Raw genomic sequence first — 24,905 nt, forward strand, 5'->3', positions numbered from 1 at the left:
TGTCTCACCCATAGAGAGATAGCTAGCCAGCGTCTCTTCTACAGGGGGCATCTTCTCATAGCCGCTTCCACACATCCCCTCGATGTTGGCATAACTCGTATGCTGGAACCTATGGATGCGCGAAGAAAACGGCCTCCTCCATTCCTTCTCGACCTCCGTATGGAGATCAGGAAGAAAAGGAAGGCTCACTTGAGCTGGGGGGCTATGGTCAGACAGATAACGCTCGTCGAGACGACCTTGTGGTGCCTCCTTCCTGGCCCGCTTCCACGCCAAGTCAAGCCTCGCCGTGGCGCGATCCATAACCTCCAGTAGCTCATCATACGCAGGGCAGGAGGATTGGGAGGGCTCAGCCTCAACTTCTTCGCCCTCTAAGGTTTTGAAGGCCGCTGAACTTCTCAACCACCCTCTCGACGGAGGTACCAAAAAGTTCGGAAGGCGAAACCGGAGCATCGAGGAGAAAGCCCCTCTCTTTCTTCCCGATATCTGCCAGGTTCGCGGCTCACCCTCATCCACGGCCAACAAGCGCGAGAGGGAAAGCCCCTTTATTTTTATCTGCCAACATGTTGTTGGTGTCTTTTGAATGTATGCTTCAGACACGGGTCACGTCGAGGCATTGCCCATAGAGAACGCAGTTCGAAGTTCCCTTAAAAGGGAACTTGACAGTCACAGTTAAAGGGGTCATATGATGCGATTTCAATTTTTCCTTTCTCTTTGGAGTGTTACAAGCTCTTAGTGCATAAAGAAGATCTGTAAAGTTGCCAAGACTAAAGTCTCAAATCCAAAGAGATATTGTTTATAAAAGTTAAGAGTCAACCATGCCTACCTAAAACGGCTCGTTCTAACACGCCCCCACATGTCTACGTCATGATGTGGGAAGATTTGCATAACACCGCCCAAATGTTCACGCAAAGAAAAAAGGCATAACTTTTATTCTCGCTGTAGTATTGCTGCCACCACGTCGTGAAGGCGCTGTGTGTTTTTCGTTTGTGAAAGTGAAAGTACTTTGTTTGGCCTTCCAAAAGAGGACACGACTAGAAATTAGTGGTTAAGTTGTATTTACAACACTGTTCCAGAACACTTCAAACCAAATATTCAGATGTGTGCAGCACATTTTATGGAGGACTGTTTCCTAGTCCTGGTAGAGTAGACTACAATGCCGGCTGTTCTGAATCAGACTGTAAGTACGTTTTTTATATTTAAAGAATTTGCCACTGACCCTCGTTTATAATGGGTTTTCATGTTTTTGAATCGTCGTTCCAGCCTGACAGGACATCACAATATGGTAAGTGGCATAACATTTCCGTCACACGCTTGAGGTATTCGGCCAATCACAACGCACTGGATAGCTGGCCAATCACAGCACACCTTGCTTTTCAGACCGATGAGCTTTGTAAAAATCGACGCGTTTCAGAAAGGCGGGGCATAGAGGAGAAGCAATAATGTACAGTATGTGGAAAATAATGTTTTTTTTTTTTTACCTTAAACCGCATAAACACATTTCATTACACCAAATACACAAAATAATGTTCTTTTTAGCAACATCATATGACCCCTTTAATATAATAGAAAACGCTACTCTGCAATATTATTTTATGCAATATTGCACTTTTGTTTTTTACTGAAGGACGTTCATACACATTTAAAGTTAGAGACATAAACTTGAGTACATAATGACAGAATTTTCACTTTTTGAGGAACTAAGCCTCTAAGAGCACAAACCGGTATTTAGTGTTCAAATGCAAATGTCTACATGAAATCCTAACATCGTCTCATTTTTATTATGTCAGGTGAGAAAGCTTCTGAAGCAGTTCATGCTGGAGCGGGTGACTCCCGAGTTACAGAAAGACAATGAGGAAAAGAGTGAATTCATCATGGAGCCACTGAAGGCTGGCCTTATTATGCTCTATGTATGGCAACAGTATCGTTTAGAATTAGACAAGGGAACTCTTTCTCGTCTCTGCACTGCCCTGTGCCTGCCAAAATTGCCTAAGGATAAATTCCTATCTTTCTGGACAGACATAACAGAATCATTCTCAGCAATAGAAAAGTGAGTATAGTTATCTTGGTTATAAGTTAATTATAGAGATCTGGAGAGAACATATTGCAAAACAAAACACTTCTGGAATAAACTGAAAATTTTGTGACTGGACCAAGGCTGCATGGTCAGAGAGATCATCACATCAAATTAACTGTAGAACATGTGCACACCATGGTACATTTAAGAATACAAAATTATCTCAAGGTCATTTTATTTGGACATTTGTGATATTACAAATATTTTTGCCTTTTATAACAAATAAAGAACCACTCCCTGCACACCTGAATGATTGCAGTATTGAACACAGCAAATAGTGTACATATAACAAGAACACAAAAAAAATCCTAAAAAATAACTATTATCAATTAATCAATTATTACATAACTAAAAAAATAATCAATCATAATTCTGCCTCAAAAAGACAAATTTTCATACAGATTTATATACAAATTACTGTTCAAATTATACCTTTTGAGGAAGAACTGCAAAGAAATTCTTTAGCATATTATGAGCTTCACTTTTCTGTTTTTAAAGAAATAGATCACCCAAAAATTAAAATTCCCCCATTCCTATGTACAATTAAACCCTTATTTTCCCCCAATGTAATACAAAATTAGAGGTTCAGCAGAATGTTTATGTTGTTGTTTTTTCTATGCAGTGAATGCATATTGCATTAAAGAGAGAGTTCACCCAAAAATATTATCATCATTTACTCACCTTCATGTTGTTCCAAACCTGTATGAATTTCTTTCTTCTTTTGAAAACAAAAGTAGGGTGAATAAATAATGGCAAAAGTTTTATTTTTGGATGAAATATCCCTTCAAATGTACTATAAAAGTAGTCTTTGTGTGCTCCCCTCCAATTCAGTTGGCCACTTCTATTGTATTGTAAAAGTGTTTGTTTTTACAAATTGCCAAAATTATTTTTCAACAGCATGCCACAGACATCTGCATTAATACAGCTTATAAAAATCTCAGAACATTGGTTTAATATACAGAGAACAGACTTGAGTCCAGCTTGTTTTGAGAAAAGCATTATTATTTAAAATCTTTTAATAACTTTTGATAACTGATTTGCTCTTCAGCTTGTCTGACATGGTGAAGGAACTGATCAACAGAGTGAGAGCAGAGGACATGTCCAAATGGGTCATTGTAATTCCACTACTGCACCTTCTCAAGGGCACTTCAAAACCATTTGAGCCAGTGTCTTCTAAGGTCAACTCACAATATGATATGAGCTGGGCTGGACTGCAGGGACTCAAATCAGCTAATATAACTTCCACCAGATCCCAGGATCGAAGGTACTAAAATTGTCTGTAGGTTTCCAAATGTTTTTCTGCGATTTATTTTTTATTTATTTTTTCAATTCTAGGTTAGATCATGTTAGTGTTAAACTTTTGAACCCCCTTTAATATATGACCATATTAATATATGATTAATATATCATTGATGTCTGTTGAATCCCTCTATTTTAGGGCAATGCTCAATCTCATGAAGACCCATGGACATTTGGTGGAGGTGGACAAACTGCTAGCACGGTCTTGGATGTATCTGATGACAGTAGATGAGTTGGTCGAGTGCAGTTCTATCATCCAAGCAGAGCTCCTGGACATTCTACAGCTTTTCACCATGAAATGCCCCATTGATATAAACTTCTTAACATCCACAGTGAGTATCAAGCCATCACAACAAATAACCATATATGTACAAACCAGAACAGATTAAATTGACTTGCAGTATATCTTTGGCAAATAAAAGGAACTGTAACTGAAAAACGTTGCTGTTTGCATTGTCCATATTTGATTATTATACTTTTATCTTAGAGTGTAGCAGAGATTCTGGCACACATTCAAAGTTACTTGCTTGAAAAAAAATACAGGTAAAGTTCACTAAAATACATTAGATTTGCATAAAATCTGATTTTATTGCCTTGGGGGCTCATGGCAAAAATGTAAGATAAAATACAGATGAAGAAAATCTGATCCAAACAAATACAATGGCCCTAACAAAGTACACTGGCTAACTGGCTTTCATTACTGTTGTAGCTGTCCAAATGAGGATTATGGCATTCAGTGCATACAAGCAACTTGCAAACTTCTACAAAAGATCTGCAATCTAGTTCATTACTACAGCTCTGGACGCAATTTCACTGATATTCCTGTTGCTTGCATGAACCTTGTCGCCTCTGTATCAGGATTTGCCCAGGTATTCCATTCTGAAATCATAATATCTTTATTTTAAAATACTAATTAAAGCCAATAGTCATTCAGAAGACATACCATTGATTCAGTGTGACAAATCTAATATTTTTTTAATCTTTAAGACATCACAACAAGCAGACGCTTTTTCTGAGAAGATACTTGCATTACTCAATGAGGCCAAGCAAACTGTCAGAGCATGGAGCACACAAACTTTAAAAGGTAGACTTTTAAACAGAAGTTATGTGACGTGTGCCAGCTTCACTACAGAAATTGAGGTAAGCAGAACAAATGTTCATACAAGCTAACCAGTCCATTCCGCAAATTTTAAATCTATATAATTTACTACAATAATTATGTTTTATGTTCTTTTTGACAGATTTGGAATAACATTGTAGCCATAGATTTCATGAGTAAGGACTTCACTAAAGAATGGAGAGAGACATTTACAACAGACTTTGAGGGGAAATATCAACAGGTATTAATTACACAGTTCCAGTATGCATGTTTACTTGGGTTGGAAAATGGTCCACTATTTTATATATTTTGTTTAAAAAAATACTAATAATTACAAATTCATGACTTTCAGTTTCATTAACTTTATTAAATATCTTCATTATTCCACTGATGTGCAGGTAACGCTGTACTAAATATTCTGACAGTATGTCCTGCACCAATACTGAATCTACAGTGACACAGCAAAAGAAATGTCTTAGCTTCACAGTTTTGAACTTGCAATCTGGATTGATAATTACTATCAATTTATATGTACTTTAGGGTCATCAGATATGAATCCGTTTATTGACATTGTAATGTTACAGCTATCTTTGACAACATTTTCTGTACTTGTAAATAAACTATTTATTTTTACTTTTATTAGGAAGATCAACTGGATCAAATCCAGGTTTATTGTTCAAAGATTGAGGAACTTAATGGCTCCCATCCTTATTTGGTGGGTAGTGTCGAGAAGTGTGCTCTCCAGGCTGTTACCACAATATGCCAGGTAAAGGCCTTTCACTTTGTTCTCACTGGCTTGTTCACTGCTGGCTTGAAATGCTTAGTGCTAGGGATTACGACCAAAATAGATTGTATAATATATAGTCCTGTGTGTGTGCATGGAAAGGTATAGTTCACCCAAAAATTATATTTGCTCACTTCCTATAATTAGGTAGTTTCAAACAATTTTCTTTCTTGTAAACATGTAAGGGATAATGTACAGTTATCCTTATTACATGGCTGTGCAAAACATATATTACACGAATATGAAATATTTGAGTGGAAATTGTCTTAAAATCCTACTTGTATAGTGTTTTCTTAGCATTCCACAAGGAAAAATAATCCATTACAATGTACAAAACAATCAGCCATGGCAACAAGAACGCTGCAACAATTTTAGAGCTGAAGTCCTCCAATTTCCTTTTCAATAGAGTCAATAAATTAAGATGCAGATGACAACAGTTGTGCTTGTATGAAACAAGAGTAAGACCTCTGAACATCTGACCACCTACTGCCGCAAATGACCAATCAGAATCAAGTATTGTACAAGTATTGAGCTGCACAATTTTAATGCAAAACAAGGGAAAGCACTTGACGAGAAGTGGAATAAATGGTGACAATGTTAATTTTGGTTTCAGAAGTCATTAGCACATAGAGATAAAAATTAATTTGATGTTAGACTTTTCTGTTCTTTGGAGTTTTCAGTGTTGGTTTAAGCAATACATTGTTGAAAGTACATGGTTTCAAATTTCTTTCTTACAGTTGTTAGGGTAGCTTTTGTGTGGTATTGAATATGGGAAGTGTACACTTACTGTGCAGACTTTTTTTAACAGACTAAATCCGAGGGGAAACTTTTTGAGAAATTAAACGAATATCGGATAAACTGGAAATTTGGAAAGCTTGTGTCTACCATCATCCTAAAGTCCTGGCCAAAAGATGACAACGGAACCTATCTGGAGGAAGAAGAAGTTGTTCTCAAACATCTTCTGGGCTGGACAGCAGCTAAGAATATCTTCCAGCTTCATGGTAATTTATATGGTTATTATAATTATATGGTTTCTGTGTTTACCATTAATGAGACAGAAACAGCATGACAGTTATTTATTTATTTATTCTGCAGGTGCTGATGAAAAACTGATTGATCAGCTTTCTGATGAGGCTAGAGAGAAATTTGCCATGGCAACCTCATTATTCTCAAACATTTTAAATCAAGTTGTGACTGGGAAAATAGCAATAAAGCTACTCAATCACATACTGCAAAAGAGGAGCGCTTTCTTTGAGCTGCTTAATTTAGGTAAAACACCTCACATGTGAGATTTGACCCTTTTACCATACAATAATGTGAGTAGTCATTACCCTACTGCTTTTACAGACTGTTTTTGTGAGGATGAAAAATACAAGGACACCATTGCAATGAGGAGACTTCTTCAGTCTAGACAAGAGGAGGTGAAGTCTATTAATCATGAGAGAGCACTGGTGGATGCTCTTATTACAATGAGCCGCAATCTGCAAGAGCATGTGATGGGTATAGTATATGCCACATTATCTGCTGAGCTTCTGACAATAACAGATCGCTTTCATGAAGATTACACTAACAGATCGTTTTCATTTTAATACTAAATTTGTTCTGTTTTACAGTTGATTTTGAAGGGTTGGAAGAAAAACAGAATATTGACATTGATGAGATGGACTTGGACGAGTTCATGGAAATTCGTTCAATAAATCAGATTCCCTCTGAAATGTCAGGAGTAGTCACCTACTTTGAGCTAGAAGATGATGTTCGATCTATGGCAGAGGTTCTAAACCGCTATAAAGACAGCTACATTTTTAAATCGTGTTGGGTGAAGCAGGCAGCAGTGTTTGCAAAGAACTCTAAAGATGACGGAATAATATCTTCAGAGGAGGAATTGGATATCACACTCGAAGATCTTCATAGTGAAGTATTTGAACCATGTTATGATGCCTACAAAAACATATACACAAGGCTTAAAGATGGTAGAATAACATTTGAAGAAGTTGATGTAACATTCAAAGCCTACAAGGGAAAATATGATGAACTGGAAGCTGAAGTTGCAATTATATGCAAACTGGATTACAATGATGACCAGTGCTGGGTCCAGACAAGAATCCAGCAGATCGAGCAGTACCATGAGCTTCATCTGGCAGTGGAGTCAGCTCAGGTGGTCATGATGGTCAAACAAACACTCGGCCTACAAGGAGACTTTCAAGTTTTGGAGAAGTTGCTTGTTACTGTAAGTCATCTAATTTTTACTATTATGTTTCCTATTGTCAAATAAATGCATTTTTAATAAAAGATAAGGCATGTGGTAAACCCATGAGGCTTTCTTCCCTTCAGACACACTTGGAATTTAAACAGGAGCGTCTTGACAGCATTGACAATGAGTTGATGCAGGCAAAAACTGTGCTCGTGGACATCACAGAGTCCCGTGGACTGTGCCTTAGGGAGCTTGGCCTCAGAAAAAATTTTGTTATTTGGGTTAAAGAGGCTCTTGAAGGTAAATAATAGGTGTTTGTGCTGGTAATTGAATGTGATTTCTTAATTCTTATGCTGTTTTATAAGCAAATGTTATTCATTTTTATCACTTCAGACATCAATGAGTTGAAAGTCTTTGTGGATTTGGCTTCCATCTCTGCCGGAGAGAATGATTTGGATGTGGATCGTGTAGCCTGTTTTCATGATGCAGTTCTTGGCTACTCCTCAATGCTCTATGATTTGAAGCCAGATGCTGGCTTCAAGCACTTTAAAGAAATGCTGAAGAAACTATGGAAGGCACATGACAATGATCCCAACCTCCCAAAGAAATTGGTAAGAATATCTGCTAGCTTTACTAACTAGAGGATGAAAATAGGATTTTCTGTAACACTTTATTTTAGGGTCTCTTAACTAGTTGCTTATTAGCTAGCATATTACTAGAATATTAGCCATTTATTAGTACTAATTAAGCACATAGTAATGCCTTAATCTACATGACCTTATTCTATATCCCTAATCCTACCCAATACCTAAACTTAACAACTACCTTACTAACTATTAATAAGCAGCAAATTAGGAATTTATTGAGGGAAATGTCGTAGTTAATAGTGAATAAGTGTTCCCTATTCTAAAGAGTTACCAGATTTTCTTGTTCACCAACATTTTCTCCGTTTCAGTGTGACTCTGCAAGACACATAGAATGGTTGAAAACCGTCAAGGACAGTCATGGGTCAGTGGAGCTGTCATCTCTATCTCTGGCGTCGGCTATCAACACAAAAGGCATCTACATTATCAGTGCACAAAATCAAAAGAAGGTTTGTTATTAACTGTTTGAGTTCAAATAAATGTAGCACAGACGATGCACACAGAAATTTTGAAATACTTAGGAGTATTTGCTAACATTATACTGGATTGCCAATTAAAATCAGGTTGAAGGGGTAGGTTTGCTTGGGAAAATGCTACCTGGTTTCTAGCTGGTTTAGTTGGTTGACCAAATTGACTGTTGTCTTGATCTTGCAAGGAAAACCAGGTTTCCAGTTGTTAAAAACTAGTTTAGGCAATTGACAAGATAGAGCTCAAGATATCAGTTGGTGGAGACCTGGTCATCTTGATCAAGATCTTTGCTGGAAAAAAATCAGTTGGAAAGTGGTTGTGCTGATATTTAAAAAATGGGAGCTGATTTGTTGCTAGACCAAAATGGTCATCCAGCTCATTCAGGTCCCCACCAGCTGATAATCCAGAAATTAACTAACATGGCATTCATTGAATATGTCCTGGTTATATAGGTAAACAGTAATAAGTACATGAATCTGATTGGCTGGGAACATAGAATTGAATGAACCAATTAGAGCATGAGTAGAGGTTCATAGAATCACAGCTTCCACTTAAGCTGGTTTTTGCTAGATTTTTATACAGTTTCCTTGAGAAGCAGTGACAATAGCTCAATGGTTATTTTTAGTTATCTTCATTAAATGGCACACTTGATGCCGATATTACTTAAGAAATATCAAACATTGAGTATTGCTTTTTTTCAGTTGTGTTTGGAAAATATTCTGAAGCTACATATTATGGAAGAGCATGATGAGGGCTGTGAGAGGCGTATTTATTCTCTGGAAGACCTCAGAGATCTTCAAAATAAATTGATGCTAATGTCTGGCAAAGGAGATCAGGGCCAGTGTGAAGTCGATCAGTTTGCAGAGGTGACTTTTTACCTTTTAAATGTTTTATTCTGTTATATTTCACCATGACTGCTGTAATTATCCCCAAATTAACTTATTTTCTTTTTCCAGGTTTTTGCCAGTGTACAGAGGTTGGGCTCTGTATTCATTGATTTGTTTGTTGCTGGAAATCCATTGTTCAGACACTGGGAGGCAAACATCAACTGTAATAGTAAAGAAGCCTGTATCATTTTGGACTTCAATTTAGGGAATGTTGTCAGTGTTGTCATGGTGGAAGGCGATGTCACAGAACAGCTGCCAGAAGTCTGTAAGAAAATGGAGAGCTGCTTATGCTTCTGGAAAGATTTTATGGACAAGCAGAGATCTCAACATTATTACTTAAACTATTACACTGCGGAACAAGTAGTCTACCTGTGCCATCAGCTAGCCCAGGGCAATGTGGCTGCAATGGAAGATCAAGTTCTTATGATGCTCTCCTTTATCAAACCTAATTGCACCACTTCAGATTTGAGACAGGCTTGGCACAGGCTTCAGTATGAAGTAATTAAGAAGGTTCCTGAGCAAAATGATGACTTAGACTTTCAAACTTTTATGGAAGTCCCCAGTATGATGGAGAATGAGAGTATTGAGGAGCCATGCCCATTGATTGATGACTTGGCAAGCCAGTTGGGGGATGCTATTGGGTCAAAAAAGCTAGGTGTGATTTGGAATGCTTACATGCGGAACATGAACAATTTTCTGCCAGACTCCCTTGATGTCAGAAGACTTGGATATCTTCTTGAAATTTTGGCCAACAGCCCCAGCGAACACAAGGCTGATTCCTCACAGGATAACAGAACAAAGTACATTCAGAGAGAACTTCCAAATGGAATGGCTACTGGAAAACCAAATTTAATCATCTGCCCTCCTGAAGAAATTCTGATATCTTGCATTTCAATTTACATGAGCAGCAAGGGTCAGCCTCTACCAACCTATGATGAAGTACTCCTCTGTAGTGCTTTCACTTCTTATGAAGAAGTGGAACTTTTCCTCAGGCGCTGTCTCTCTGCTGGCTACAGGGGAAAGAAGATATACACAATGCTCTATGTGGACCAACTTACCTATGAAGTCAGCTACAAAGTGGAACAATTTTTTCAGCATCAAAGTGCACAGAGCAGAAATGATTACAGACTTGTGTTGGTCTGCAGCTCTAACAGAGAACATGCATACCTTCCTTCAGCTTTTAGTCAATTTAGATTGCACTTGATTCCCCAAGAACCAATTGTCAGTATTCAGCAATACCTTGTTAGGCATTTTACAGTACCAGCTGACATATCCAGTGCTGCTGCTGTATTCAAAGACAGACAGTGTGTGGGAGTTGTATCCTCAGAAAGATCAGGAGTTGGTGAGTATATATTCAAGTAATGGATTTAAATTGGCTAGTTTTCAGAATTTGTGTCCGCTAAATAAATTACCCTATTTGTGATTATAATTATTTTTGCTAAAAGTGTAAGATGCTAAATTACATCTGTGTGGTGCATTCTAGGAAAATCACTTTACATTAAACGAATGTATGAGAATTTGAAGATCACCAAGAAGCCTTCACAGCTGAAGTGCATCAGGTTAATTGAGCCAAGAGTTGATGAAAATGTCATCCTTCAGTCCTTGCTCAACAGCCCCAAGAAAAAGCTTTCAGTCTATCATTTTGATGTCACCACCATGGTAGCTACCTGATTTAGATTTTTTCATTTATTTTTTTTTATTTTATTTGGAAATAGAAAGAAATGTTGATGCTGTTTTCAGTGTTGTTTATATACTTACAGGTAAAGAAAGGACTTCATGAATTTCTGTTCAGGCTGCTGATCCTTGGATACCTTATGGACTCAGAAGGAAACATGTGGAAAAGCAGTAATAAGCACTTGTATGTCATCGAGATACTAAGACCTGGGACATCCCGAAATGATCGAAGAGCTGTAAGTTAACTCATTAAATCACTTAGGTAGAGGTCGACCGGTATGGGTTTTTCACTGGCCGATGCTGATGCCGATATTTAGAAATCAGGGCAGCCGATGGCCGATATATGATGCCGATTTTTTTGTCCGATAAGTTTGGCCGATTTTCTTTTTTTTTTTCCCATTCATCTCATAAAAGTGAGTTTGAGCAAATGATTATTGCAGGGTACAAGATAGTAATGGTGGTAGTAGCCCAATTTAGAGTAATAATAATACATGGCTCAAAACTTAAGCACCTTCTCAAAACGGAAAGACGAAATGAAAATGACATTGAAGCTTTTCTGAAGACAGTCGGTTCTTTTCAAAGATACATTCATATAAAAATACACGCGCTGCATTAAAAAATTTTGAAACTTGAAGCGCTCATTTTATTCAACGAAGTATAAGCCTTTTGGAAAAATCTATTTGTGATGAGCCGCCACAAATAACTCAATGTATAGGAAACACTGGACACTGCTATAAGTCAAATGGCCATAGTGATAACAAAAATAAAAGATTTCACACATATTGCACTGCCTGCTGCTCATAACTGCTTAAGAGTGCGCTGGCCACGAGCGAATATATGACATCGTGGAGGCTATTGTCGGACCTACACACACATTTCATGAGGAAAGTTAACGTGCACGTTATAATCAGCCCAGAAGTTTCGTCTGAATTGAACGTGTTTCTACTTTCACATGCAAATGACTTGTTGCACTTATGAATATGATAACTTTCCGGAATCAATTCTAGTAGGGTAAAACATAATCCCGCTTTCGAAACGGTCTGTTTTGCCCTGCCATTAGCTGAGGCTGTGTGTGTACAAGCCTCACACGTGAGCTGCTCACGTGAGCTGCTCCGTCTCACACAACCAGAGGGAGTTCCGCAAAACAACGCTTAGCTGCCCGCCAGTGCGCCTGCCTATAAATCGGCCTAATTTGCAGCACAATCGGCCGATGCAGATTTAATTAATCGGCCAAACTATTAATTTGGCCAAAAAATGCCCAAAAATCGGCCGATTAATCGGCCGACCTCTACACTTAGGAATTGTTGTCATTAATTAGACAAATGCCTCATAAATTAATTTTTCTCTTCATGTTAGGGTGCAAAAGTTCCATCTGCCTTCTTGGATGTGTTTCCAAGTGTCTACTGCCGTCCACCCAAAGAGGTCCTTGAGTTGGAAATGAGAATGCAAGAAGATCCATCATTAGAACAGGGCGATGATCCCCTTATGGATGACCAAGAGTTCAAGAGTGAGGCCTACCAACGGCCTTATCAGTACCTGCACCGTTTTTACAATGGTGTCAATTTGGATGCTTTCATGTACCAAGGAATTGAGGGAACTCATGTTGAATGCCTGCAGATGTTGTTTGTGTACTGCGGCATTGTAGACCCCTCCTGGGCAGAGTTGCGGAATTTCACTTGGTTCCTGAACTTACAGCTTCGGGATTGTGAGAGATCGGTCTTCTGTGATGTTTCTTTCATAGGGGACACTCTTTTGGGATTCAAAAATTTTGTTGTTAATTTTATGATTCTCATGGCAAAGGATTTCGCCACTCCTTCACTTAGCATCTCTGACCAGAGTCCTGGGAGACTGCACAATGACCTTTCTTCTACCAATGAAGAGGATCTGGCTCCGTTTAGGATAAGAAAGCGATGGGAGTCAGAACCACATCCATATATTTTCTTCAATGATGACCATGAGTCCATGACATTCATTGGCTTTCATCTTCATCCAAATGCGCAGAATGGGATTGATGCAATTGATCCATCAACAAACAGAGTGATCAAGCAGAACATTATGACCAGAGAGCTCTATGAGGGCCTCAAACTACAGAGAGTTCCTTTTAATGTTGATTTTGACCAGCTCCCAAGATGGGAGAAAATTGAGAGACTTTCCAGGGTGTTGGGAATACAGTGGCCGCTTGACCCAGATGAAACATACGAGCTCACCACAGACAACATTTTGAAAATGTTGGCAATTCACATGCGCTTCCGCTGTGGGATTCCTGTAATAATCATGGGTGAGACAGGATGTGGGAAAACCAGGCTAATAAAATTCCTTTGTGAGATGCACAGAAGTGGAGTTGCCACTGACAACATGAAATTAGTCAAGGTTCATGGAGGGACAAGCTCAGACATGATTTACTCCAAAGTGAGAGAAGCAGAGGCCATGGCGTTAAGAAACAAGCTGGATTATGGGTTTGGCACCGTGTTGTTTTTTGATGAAGCAAACACAACGGAGGCCATTAGCAGCATTAAGGAAATCCTTTGCGACAACACTGCTGAGGGACAGGATTTGACAGGTGACACTGGCTTGCAAATCATTGCCGCTTGCAACCCATACAGGAAACACACAGATGTAATGATCAAGAGACTGGAGTCAGCTGGTTTGGGATACAGAGTTCATGCTGAGGAAACAGATGAAAAACTTGGATCCATTCCACTTCGCCAGCTAGTGTACAGAGTTCAGGCCTTACCACCTAGTATGATTCCACTAGTTTGGGACTTTGGACAGCTCAATGACCATACTGAAAAAATGTACATCAAGCAAATAGTCGAAAGGGTAGCTGAAACCCATTCCATTGATTCAGACTATGTCACAACCATAACAGATGTTCTGTCAGCCTCACAGAAGTATATGCGAACAAGACAGGATGAATGTAGTTTTGTGAGCCTTAGGGATGTGGAGCGCTGCATGCAAGTTTTAGGCTGGTTCTACAAAAACCTCCCAATGTTACTCTCAGAGCTTGCCCAGTTTGAAAGTAATCAGAGAGCAGAGAGAAACGATCAACATCAGAGGGATATTGATGAAAGAAACCCAATTCTTTGGTCGTTAATTATGGCTGTTGGTGTATGTTACCATGCCTGCTTGGAGGATAAAGAGAAATACAGAAAAAAAATTTGCGGGTACCTTCCAAAGACTTACAGCCCAATGAAAGTGATGCAGGAGATCTCAGTTATTCAGGGTCTTTTTTTGAGTGGTGTTCCGTTGGGTGAAACCATTGCCCGAAACAATGCCTTGAAGGAAAATGTCTTCATGATGGTGATTTGCATTGAACTACGAATACCTCTGTTTTTGGTTGGAAAACCTGGAAGCTCCAAGTCCTTGTCTAAAACTCTGGTTGCAGATGGCATGCAAGGCCAAGCAGCCCATTCTGATCTGTTTAGAAAACTGAAGCAAATTCATCTAGTTTCCTTCCAGTGCAGTCCTCATTCTACACCAGATGGGATTATCAATACATTCAAGCAATGTGCCCGTTTTCAGGAAGGCAAGAATCTATCAGAGTATGTCTCAGTGGTAGTGCTAGATGAGATAGGTTTGGCTGAGGATTCCCAGAAAATGCCTCTGAAAACTTTACATCCTTTGCTGGAAGAGGGATGCATAGATGATCAGCCAGTACCACACAAGAAGGTGGGATTCGTCGGTATCTCGAACTGGGCTTTGGACCCAGCCAAGATGAATAGAGGGATATTTGTTTCACGTGGTGATCCTGATGAAAAGGAGTTGATTGAGAGTGCAAAAGGAATATGTTCCTCGGATGCCATGATCCTTGAAAGGGTGAGAGATTACTTTCAGCCATTTGCCCGTGCTTACCTGAACATCTGTAAGAAACAGGGAAAAGGTTTTTTTGGCCTGCGAGACTATTACAGCTTGATAAAGATGATGTTCACTGTTGCCAAAGCTAATGATCAGAAACCTAGTGCAGAACAGATTGTGAGGGCTGTGCTGAGGAACTTCAGTGGCAAGGATAATGTGGATGCTGTCACAGTTTTCACCAGCAGACTAAATATCAAACCCAGGCTTGAGACTATCAGTGCCATTGAGCTTGTAAGAGAGAACATCACAGCCATTGGACAAGATGAAGAATGCAGATACCTTCTGGTTCTGACCAAAAACTATGCAGCCCTTCAAATTCTTCAGCAGACATTTTTTTCAGACCAGTACCAACCAGAGATTATCTTTGGTTCAAGCTTTCCAAAAGACCAGGAGTATACTCAGATATGCCGCAACATTAACCGTGTCAAGATCTGTATGGAAACTGGCCAAACCGTTGTGCTTTTGAACTTGCAGAACTTGTACGAAAGCTTGTATGATGCCCTCAACCAATATTACGTTAGCCTTGGAGGTCAGAAATATGTGGATTTGGGGCTTGGAACCCACAGAGTCAAATGCAGAGTGCACAGAGATTTCAGGCTCATTGTCATTGAAGAGAAGGACATTGTGTACAAGCAGTTTCCCATTCCATTGATCAACAGATTGGAGAAACATTATCTTGACCTCAATACTGTACTAAAGAGTGAGCAAAAAGACCTTGTTGAGAAGCTTGAGCAGTGGGTTCAATCCTTCATTTCTGCTAGAGGCAAGCACTCAATTGCTCCCCAAGCACGCCGTTACCTTCCAGCTGATGCTTTCATTGGCTACCACTCGGACACTTGTGCATCTGTTGTGCTACAAGTTACAGAGCATATCAAAGGGCAGGAGCTCTCAGATCCTAGAAAAGTGATCTTAGATGAGGCTAAATTGATCCTTTTAAACTGTGCAACACCTGATGCCGTGGTTCGGCTGGACTGCACTTCCCTGTCCAATGTAGAAAGTGACCAATTTTCAAGGGTATACTTTGAAGACCAGAAGCACAGTTCCCTTGCTGACTTCATCCTTTCTCACCTACAGCAAGCTGGGCCTAGCCATGCCTTTTTCACAGAGGTAAATCCATTGAATTTTAAATACTCTGATTATTACTGTAGAAGAGTGTTTTTTGTTTAGGGGCTAGAACTGACTAGGGGGCCTCAGCAGTCTTTAAAAATATTATTTAAAGGGTTAGTTCACCCAAAAATGAAAATTCTGTCATTAATTACTCAATTTACTGTACTTAGCAAGGACATCTGGAAAATAATCCATGTGGCATCAGGGGTTCAACCGTAATTTTACGAAGCTACGAGAATACTTTTTGTGCACAAAAGAAAACAAAAATAATGACTTAATTCAACAATTTGTCTCCTCCGCATCACCCTGGCGCCATTTTGGAGAGTATCCACTGAACATAAACAACGTATGCTATTCTGTGTCAGCAAACAAAAAGTGTGTATTTTTTTGTGTGTTTCCACACAAAAAGTATTCTCGTAGCTTTGTAATATTACGGTTGAACCCCTGATGTCACATGGATTATTTTACAGATGTCCTTGCTACGTTTCTGGACCTTGATCGTGTAAGGATCCTTACTGTCTATGGGAGGGTAAGAGAGCTCACGGAATGCATCAAATTATATTAATTTGTGTTCCGAAGATGAACTGAGGTCTTACTGGTTTGGGACAACATGAGGGTGAGTAATTAATGACAGAATTTTCATTTTTGGGTGAACTAAACCTTTAAAACAAGGTTTAAAATAAGGTAAAACAGCTAAAAATCAAGATGCAAACTGGCAATGGAATTAGTATTTAATCATTTTAATTTTACTTATTTATAATTATTTTACTTGGATATTTTAAAATATTGCCACTTCTAGTTTCTTTAAATAAAGAGATTGAAGCCAAGCAGCTTTTTCATTACAGCAGAAGCACCCGAAATATCTTAGTCTACATTGGGGGGAATTCAAATACGGTCATAGATAATGAGGGACCGTGGAGACAAAAAGTTTTAGAACCACTGCTCTAGAGCAATTCATAAAATTTCAATCTGAAGGCTGATTTATACTTCTGCGTCGGACCTACGCCGTAGCCTTTACGCCGTAGGCTATGCCTCAGTTTTCATTTATACTTCTGCGTCGTTGTCCGCGTCAACGTGCAGTACACATGCAAACCACTAGTCTGCAGTGTCCACAGGCATGTTGCTGGTGTAACCCGCAGTACCACGGCAAAAGCCGAAGAAGAAGCGGGTCGTCGGAGAAGCATTATAGCGGTGACAACGGCAAATAAATTATTTAAAACTACAAAAAGTAGACAACAACGGAACAGGAGATGATGGCATTCTTTCAATCTGCACAGCGTAGGTCCGACGCAGAAGTATAAATCAGCCTTTAGCACCTCCATTCTTTTTTTCTAATCCTTAGGTGACTACATTCTCAAGGCTTCTGACTGCTGCAGAAACTGAACAGCTACAGAACGTAGTTCAAAACATAGAGCTCCTCTCACTACAGCAATTTGACATGGAACACTCATTCCTCAAGAAAATCAAGTATTGTGCTCACAACATCACTACATCTTGTCACATCACAACAAAAATGCACATTTGTTCTTAATTAAATGAATTAAAACCCTTTCTCTGTACTCAGGAATTATTTGGAAAACACCACTGGAGACAAGATACTTATCATCCAATCCGATTTTGATGAAGGCTCCCAAAGGTTAAATGTCATTGCATCTGCAAAGTGAGTTAAATGTGGTTGGTGGCATATTTTGCCAGTTCAGTAAATGCAAAGCAGCGTAATTTGAACTTAAAATATATTTCCAGGTATTCTTCTATCAATGAAATCAACAAATTCAGGAAAGAGGACAATCAAAAGGTTTTTGTGTACTTCATCACTAAACTACCCAGAATGGATGGTGGAACTTCCTACATTGGATTTAATGGTGGTAAGACTAGTTTGATTTCATCAATTACCAACACTGTTTGTTTTAGCGAAAATCTCATCTCTAAAGTTTCTTTTATAAGGGCCATGGAAGTCTGTCCACATTGATGACCTCAGAAGATCGAAAGATTTTGTCTTTGATATAAAAGCCTTGCAGTGTCTGACCATTAGCCAGCTGTTTGAAGAGAAAGCAGATGAACCTGAAGGTGGTGTCATTTTATTTTTTAAATATCGAGCATTATCTTTAAAGGGTTGATTCACATTCTCAAAAAAAATTCAAATAATTTTTATTGCTTGCAGCTATGGAAGTTGATGACATGTACACAGAAGAAGAAAAGATGGAGCTAGAAGACAATACTGTGAGTCACATCCTCAACAGCAGCACTATATTTTCAGTATTTTTGTGATACTATTGCCACCTAGTTCAGTTCAGTACACTCCTAGGAAGGCTCAGTAAGTAAAAATTAAGTTGTATTTCTTGTGCTCTTCAGGGCTGGAAGAATGTTCTGGACACCACAGCACTAGTGCGAAGCTGTGTTCAGAGTGCAGTTGGCATGCTAAGAGATCAGACAGAGGCAAGCACCCGTAGCACCAAGAGAGTAGAGATTCTGCTAATGCTCTTGTCTGACAACAAGACTGTACACGGTGAGAGATCGCTGTTTCTGTTTTTATTCTTTATAGCTTTCATTAACTGTCTTAATAAGGGATCACTGATATTTAGGTATTTATGTTACCAGCTGAATTTCTGAAAACTTTAAAGAAGCGACTTCATTTTCTATTGATGACACATGATGAAAACACAATCTCTGCCAAGAGCTGGGTCTCAAAGGAAGCACTAAATACTGATGCATTGCAAGAAGGTGGGACTTTTAGGTAAGTGTAAGAAAAAGAGTGTTTTGCACAGTATATTAGATAGTAGCCTTTCAGATGTTCTCATGGAACCTCATTGGCTTGACTAGCCCTTATTGGCTCTTTGTAAAACCCTATACCTTCTATATATTCTGTCTTTTACCTTATACCTTCTACTCTTACCTACTCCTACCATCTTCAACTCTACTTTTAATTATTATTTGTTTGTTTTTTAGACATGCCCTGTGGAGGCGAGTTCAAGCAGTAGTAACTCCCTTCCTTGCACAACTTGTTTCAATTATTGACTGTGACTGCAATCTAGACCTCTTGCTGGATATAAATTCTGAAGAATCTTTGAAGAAACTGTGGTTGGACATTTTTGGAGATTTCAAGTTACTAAATGTTCCTTACACAAGAGTGGAAAACAAGTATGTAATTATTTGATTTCAAGGTGCATTTTGCGAGCCAAAACATATGCAAATATGGTAATGCTCCTGGTTTCACAAGCTTGATTGTATTTTGTGTCTGACAGGAATTCATAACGCAAAGCAAATATGCATTGCATTCTCAGCATTGCTGCTCAGTCAGTTTTTTTTTTTTTAAGGTCAACTACTGTTATTTCTGACTCTGAGCAACAGTAAAAAGAGAATACTTCTGAGCAGGTTACTCAACTGGTATATAGCTAGCTACCCAAATAATAACATTAATGGCAAACATTATGGTATTTCGAATTCTCCCCATGAATGAAAAGCAAGAGCATGTTGTGTAAATCTTAATCATACACTAACAATGTTTTCTAAGCAATCATGTCTACAATTAGCAAAAGCCATTGCTGTAACTGAAAACACTATGTTTTATAGCTCAGAGACGAAGACAATCTTGGTTCAGAACCACATTGCAGTCGACAGGAACATGGGTTGCACCTTGCCTTTCAGCTGGAGGATTAAAGATTGTCTAGAGGAACTCTGGGTGCATGCTTTGCAGCGAGAAGGTATTTTACACAACTTCTTCCCTTGCTATGTTTTTTTTAATGACCAATCATTTTTAAATGAGGTATGTTCTCTTGAAGAGTTCTTTTTCATTTTCCTTTTCCTTTAACTTTTTTTTTTTTTTTTTTAAACAGAGGAAAATGTAAACAATAAAAGCTGTTTTGGCATTTCTTTCAACAGGACATTCTATAAAGCAATTTGAAGAGTTCTATTGGAAGACCCCCTTGGGCAGGTGCATCTCTGAAGCAACCCAAGAGATGCAGATGGAGTTTTTCCACAGGTATCTCCAGGATTTTATCTCCATGACCATGAATGTAACATCAGAGGTGGATCTCAAGGTGAGTAACAGACCCTTTCAGAGCTAGATTTCTACCCATCATCTACACATCCAAGCACACTTGTTCATGTGTTGTTTTTACCTTTTACTGTAGCTCTTACGTGGCGCCCTTACTTGTGGTGTACATGAGCTTAGAGGCGGTCAGGAAGCACATGAGACTGAAGTCATTTCTCTGGCATGGGTTCATGCTGCCTACCATCATTTCAAGAACCGAATACAGAACCTCTACAGGATGATCAGTATAGAGCCTCAGATTGCTCACATGCTAATTGATAACAGATGTGCCAGAGAGGGCACAGAATTGGTAATTGCATTCAACTTACTTCTGCTGCCGAAGTTTGCATGAAAATATTTGTCACAGTGTATTACAGTGATTGTTTACTTCCCCCTGACCACCTTTCTGTTTTTCAGGTGTTAGATATGTACGCTGCTGTGGCCTGTATTGAATACCTGGAGCCCCAGACTCTAGATGGAGATGTTCAGAGTGTGGCCTGGCTTAGACGTGTAAAAAAACTACAGGTCCCAATTGAGCTGGTCTGCTGTGAGGAGGGCCTACGCCACTGTGGAGAGAAAAGCAAACAGATGGTCACCCACATCCAGTGAGTTATGAGCTCTAAAATTTTTGTCTTATCATGAGTCTTGGGAAATGTTACAGCATGTACAAGTAACATGTTATTTGTCTATTTTTGTTACATTATTGCTTGATAGCACCTACAACTCTGGGGAGTAAGCTGTTTTTCAGTCTGACAGTGTGGGACTTGGTTGCTCCTATATCTGTTTAGATACCTTAGATCAGTGGTTCAGAGCCTTTTTACCTTTTTGACAAGGCCCCTCATTGTAAAGCCCTGCACGGGCCTCAAATCTAGGCCCTAGCTTTGCCCTTGTCCAACAGAATCAGAATTCGTCCGACTGCAGCCATTAAAAATAGTCCACTTTTGTTTTTAATTGCAAAATGGTTACTTTAAGTTAATATTGAAAAATGTTTTGTTAAATTCAAGTTTTCATTTTTTAAAGTGATGAACTAGCGGCCGACAGTGAGTTGACCTCATATTTGATCAGTTTAGACTTTTAAAATCAAGACTTGACTTGAGGTACCTTCAATAAAATCCATAGAAATAAAAAACTTCAAGCATATCACAATGTTAGATTATGGAAGCTAAAGCGTGCTTAGGGCATGGAGGTGCCGCCACGATCACGTGTTTTTTTTTTCCCGATTAACACCAAAAACAACTTAAAATACGCCATAATTTTTGCTCTTCCAGATAAGAGTAATGTGTCATTCGAATCTGTAAAAGGTTTACTTTTATTTGTGTACCTTATGTTACCTTAACATGTAAGGCACCGCTGCGATCACATGCATTTTTTTCTGATAACAGTGGAAACAACTTAAAATACGCTGTCATTTTTGCTCTTCCAGATTAGAGTAATGCATCATTTGAAACTGTAATAGGTCTACTTTTATTTGTGTATATTCACATTATCAACAAAATCCCATCGTGCTCGGGCTGAAATGCGGGGCTCTACCTCTTTGTCCATAACAATATTCAAGGTCCCCGGCACACAACCCTGTCCCCAGTGCTGGTTTTGCCTGCAAATAAGACTATTTACTTTATTGTGTAGTTATCAATATTATAATTTATTATCATTACATCATTGAATTATTAATTTTCAGACATGGCTGGCGTCGCATTTGCTCTCTGGCCTTGTTTGTGGAGCACATGCTGCTGGGTGTTGGAGATGTGAGATTGAAACTCAGGCCACTAGTTCTGGAACACACTCGACGCCTAGCACAAGTGAGTCAACTCTGTCCATTTCCCTGAAAATAATTTCTTGAACAATTTCATTTCTGCTTATCAGCACTCATCTCTTTGCTAAAGGTCTTAGAGCGGGACTCAAATCTCAAAAAGAGGCAGCCGTTTGAGGCAGTGATCACCATACTCAAAGCCTGCAAAGATGGAGCATCTCAAACCATTTTCAGGTTTTTTTATTAGTAATATTTTCTTTAATCCAAAAGATTTACTAAGAGGCTACTAAAGGAGTGTGGTGATTTGTCACTGTTTGTTTACACAGGTTTGGCATTCAGCCTTGTCCAGTGTGCATGGGAGACCCTCAGGACCCTTTGAGTCTGCCCTGTGACCACATCTACTGCCTAACCTGTATCAAACAGTGGCTGGGGCCTGGCCAGATGCACTGCCCTCTGTGTGTACAGGAAGTGCCTGATGGCTTTGTGCTCAAGGCCTCTGATGAAATACGGTAATCTGCTAATTGTTTGGGATAAATAGTTGTTCTTTATCTCTCTGATTGTCTATCTGTAATTCTCTCTATCGTTCTAAAAGATGATGTGCTTATTTTGGTCATTAGGGATCTCATCAGTCAAAACGCATTGTTCAGAATGAGATGCAATGCTTTCTTCATTGATCTGGTCACTACTGTGTGCTTCAAGGACAACACTCCTCCCAGCAGAGACATCATCCTACACCTGTTGTCCCTCCTGATGGTGGAGTCCCGCTCACTCCCTCAGATCAGAGGTATGTCTGTTTAATATATGTGTGGAGGTCTAGGTTTTGATCGGAATGAATAAATGACCAGAACGTTGTTCCTCATCCTCTCAGGGCGAGACCGGAGGTTCTTGACTAAGGCTCTTTCTCCCTTTGATGACTCTGTCGATAAAAATCCAGTGGTGCGTTCAGTGGTACTGAAACTCCTGCTGAAGTACAGGTGAGCGCAGGGCTTCTAACAGCTCACAGTACACTCTTAAACATTTATCGAGATAATATTGTTTGTCTTTTCCCTTTTTCAGCTTTGATGATGTGAAGCACTATCTTCAGCAGCATCTGACAGAAGTTGAGCAAAGCAACATCATTGAGGAGACTGATAAAACCGAGCTTTATTCTTTGTACATAAATTGTTTGGAGGTGTGTATATCACTGCCCTGACCAACTTGCGTTCACCTGCCATGTTTTACAGCTTAGCTTTAGTAGTTTATGTTAATGGAATATTTTTGGTTGATATGAATAACTGCATATCAACTGTGGAAAAATGGCATGCTGAAATAAGGTTTATACTTTTCTGCTTTTATTATTTTCTATACATCTTATCTTACTCTTACTTTAAAATATATTTTTTATTACTTTCTCAAGAATTAGTGTCAAAATACCCTTATGTGCTATATGTTTAAAATTTGGTTTAAAGTACAGTATGTTTCTCCTATGTTTGCAGGACTCAATGTATGATCGGACACAGTGGCATTCTGTGGCGGAGCAGCAGGCCTGTTTACAGGAGGAAACTCGTTTTCTGCTGGAGTTCCTTCACTCTGATGCTGTGTCTGCACACACTGCATCTATAGAGCACCTGCAGCGGGTGGCCAGAGTTCGATTGTGCCTGGATATGGCGGCTGACCTGCTAGTGAATAGAGTGACAAGTGCTGGTAATTTGAAAAAGCCTGTGTAGTGCTTGTGTTTTAGTGTGTGACATGAAACGTGACAGAACATGTCCAAGTTACATTTCAAAATTACATGAAAAAAAATTGTATTGTGCACAAATGCATAAATAACTTATTTTAGGAACTAATTTTTTTTTTTTTTTTTTTGCATTGCAAAATTTATTTATTTTTTGCTATGTTTTCTGTTATTTCTCCCCAGTTTCCTGGGAAAATGGCACGTATGGTCACCCTATCATAGTGCATATTTCATGAACTTTTCCCTGGCCAGGATTTGTTTTGGCTTTGTTTTCCTGTTTTCATGCTTGCTTAAGGTAATGATCGAAAAGTAGTTTGACCAATAACATGCAAGCATGGTACATAATGGACCAATCATGGCGTGTGAGAAGGTGGGATCTACGGTCAAAGCGATGCAATTACGCGTACATATTAGGTGTGTTGGACTTAAAAGCAGTGTGGCTCAGACCGATCAGTGTTTGACATCAAAGTACCTCGAGAGCGTTTCGAAAGCATAACCGTCTGTATGGTACTTTGATGTCATACACCGATCGGTCTGCACACGCAAACAAAGCCAAAACCTAGATATTTTAGGCAATATAGAAATCCTGGCCAGGACGCATCCTGGGAAAATGGCACGTATGGTCACCCTACACTATGACCCTAGAATGTTTTCATGAGATTCACCCAAAAACAACAAAAAAAGTTGTCATGATTGTCAAAGGCTAGAAACTAAAGTTGAAAAAAATGTCTGTATTTGAAGTTTAATAATTTTTCTGTTGATATTGATATTGTTTTCCTGATTTTAGGTGCACATGATGATCCTTCAGCTTTTATCCCATCGTTTTTGGACAGCGTGGTTAGTCTGTGCTGCCAAATCAGGAATGACTGGTACAGGGTTTACCTCATCAGAAAGATCTGCAGTCTTCATGGGGTTGAATATGTCCAGAAACTTCTGACACAGGAAGGGTTCAAGTGGCTGTTTCCTCAGGAGATTCTTGAGTCGGTGGGTTCCCTTTCAAGCGAACTTCGAACTGCGTCCTCTAGGGGTCGCTATGGGGAACGCCTCGTCGTGACCCGTGTCTGAAGCATACATTAAAAAAACACCAACAACACGTACAGCCATGACGTCACTACCGGTGCGACTATAGTATAAATAGGCGCCGGGAGAACACATCATCATCATCCTCTTCTTCGTCTTCACTGACTGTTTTGTTTGAAGCGTGTAAGAGCGATCTCTATTCATATCATTATGGATCGTCTGATCCAGGGGCCAGTGCTCTGCTCGGTTTAGCCCAGGAAGAGCAGGAAATGTCTGAGGAGGGCGAAGAAGCTGAGGCTGAGCCTTCCC

At 39.3% G+C, this 24,905-nt stretch overlaps 1 protein-coding gene across 4 annotated transcripts in view; it reads left to right on the forward strand.

Moving 5' to 3' along the window:
- Positions 1–24,905, forward strand: part of LOC107709039 (E3 ubiquitin-protein ligase rnf213-alpha-like) — a 52,750-nt gene that overhangs the window by 11,070 nt on the left and 16,775 nt on the right. For 3 of the 4 annotated variants that reach the window (XR_001636430.1, XM_016513434.1, XM_016513435.1), the window contains exons 8-47: positions 1,788–2,047; positions 3,123–3,338; positions 3,513–3,705; positions 3,861–3,916; positions 4,083–4,242; positions 4,361–4,513; positions 4,615–4,713; positions 5,116–5,238; positions 6,065–6,257; positions 6,352–6,525; positions 6,604–6,756; positions 6,870–7,483; positions 7,588–7,747; positions 7,841–8,058; positions 8,403–8,540; positions 9,261–9,425; positions 9,516–10,788; positions 10,930–11,105; positions 11,207–11,356; positions 12,477–16,082; positions 17,425–17,549; positions 17,647–17,742; positions 17,826–17,947; positions 18,027–18,149; positions 18,244–18,302; positions 18,435–18,588; positions 18,681–18,816; positions 19,029–19,220; positions 19,653–19,783; positions 19,962–20,119; positions 20,213–20,422; positions 20,530–20,717; positions 21,791–21,911; positions 21,996–22,096; positions 22,189–22,371; positions 22,480–22,646; positions 22,731–22,836; positions 22,919–23,033; positions 23,338–23,545; positions 24,364–24,560. Coding sequence is in view for 3 of the 4 variants with exons in the window: in XM_016513434.1 (XP_016368920.1) it covers positions 1,788–2,047; positions 3,123–3,338; positions 3,513–3,705; positions 3,861–3,916; positions 4,083–4,242; positions 4,361–4,513; positions 4,615–4,713; positions 5,116–5,238; positions 6,065–6,257; positions 6,352–6,525; positions 6,604–6,756; positions 6,870–7,483; positions 7,588–7,747; positions 7,841–8,058; positions 8,403–8,540; positions 9,261–9,425; positions 9,516–10,788; positions 10,930–11,105; positions 11,207–11,356; positions 12,477–16,082; positions 17,425–17,549; positions 17,647–17,742; positions 17,826–17,947; positions 18,027–18,149; positions 18,244–18,302; positions 18,435–18,588; positions 18,681–18,816; positions 19,029–19,220; positions 19,653–19,783; positions 19,962–20,119; positions 20,213–20,422; positions 20,530–20,717; positions 21,791–21,911; positions 21,996–22,096; positions 22,189–22,371; positions 22,480–22,646; positions 22,731–22,836; positions 22,919–23,033; positions 23,338–23,545; positions 24,364–24,560 (11,172 nt within the window). In the remaining variant the exon portion in view is untranslated. Of the gene's footprint in view, positions 1–1,787; positions 2,048–3,122; positions 3,339–3,512; positions 3,706–3,860; positions 3,917–4,082; positions 4,243–4,360; positions 4,514–4,614; positions 4,714–5,115; positions 5,239–5,666; positions 5,845–6,064; positions 6,258–6,351; positions 6,526–6,603; positions 6,757–6,869; positions 7,484–7,587; positions 7,748–7,840; positions 8,059–8,402; positions 8,541–9,260; positions 9,426–9,515; positions 10,789–10,929; positions 11,106–11,206; positions 11,357–12,476; positions 16,083–17,424; positions 17,550–17,646; positions 17,743–17,825; positions 17,948–18,026; positions 18,150–18,243; positions 18,303–18,434; positions 18,589–18,680; positions 18,817–19,028; positions 19,221–19,652; positions 19,784–19,961; positions 20,120–20,212; positions 20,423–20,529; positions 20,718–21,790; positions 21,912–21,995; positions 22,097–22,188; positions 22,372–22,479; positions 22,647–22,730; positions 22,837–22,918; positions 23,034–23,337; positions 23,546–24,363; positions 24,561–24,905 lie in introns of those variants that run through there. The other variant, XM_016513436.1, reaches the window with a different exon arrangement.

Source organism: Sinocyclocheilus rhinocerous, unplaced genomic scaffold (genome assembly GCF_001515625.1).
Source record: "Sinocyclocheilus rhinocerous isolate Xijiao unplaced genomic scaffold, SAMN03320098_v1.1 scaffold6317, whole genome shotgun sequence".
Taxonomy (NCBI): domain Eukaryota; kingdom Metazoa; phylum Chordata; class Actinopteri; order Cypriniformes; family Cyprinidae; genus Sinocyclocheilus; species Sinocyclocheilus rhinocerous.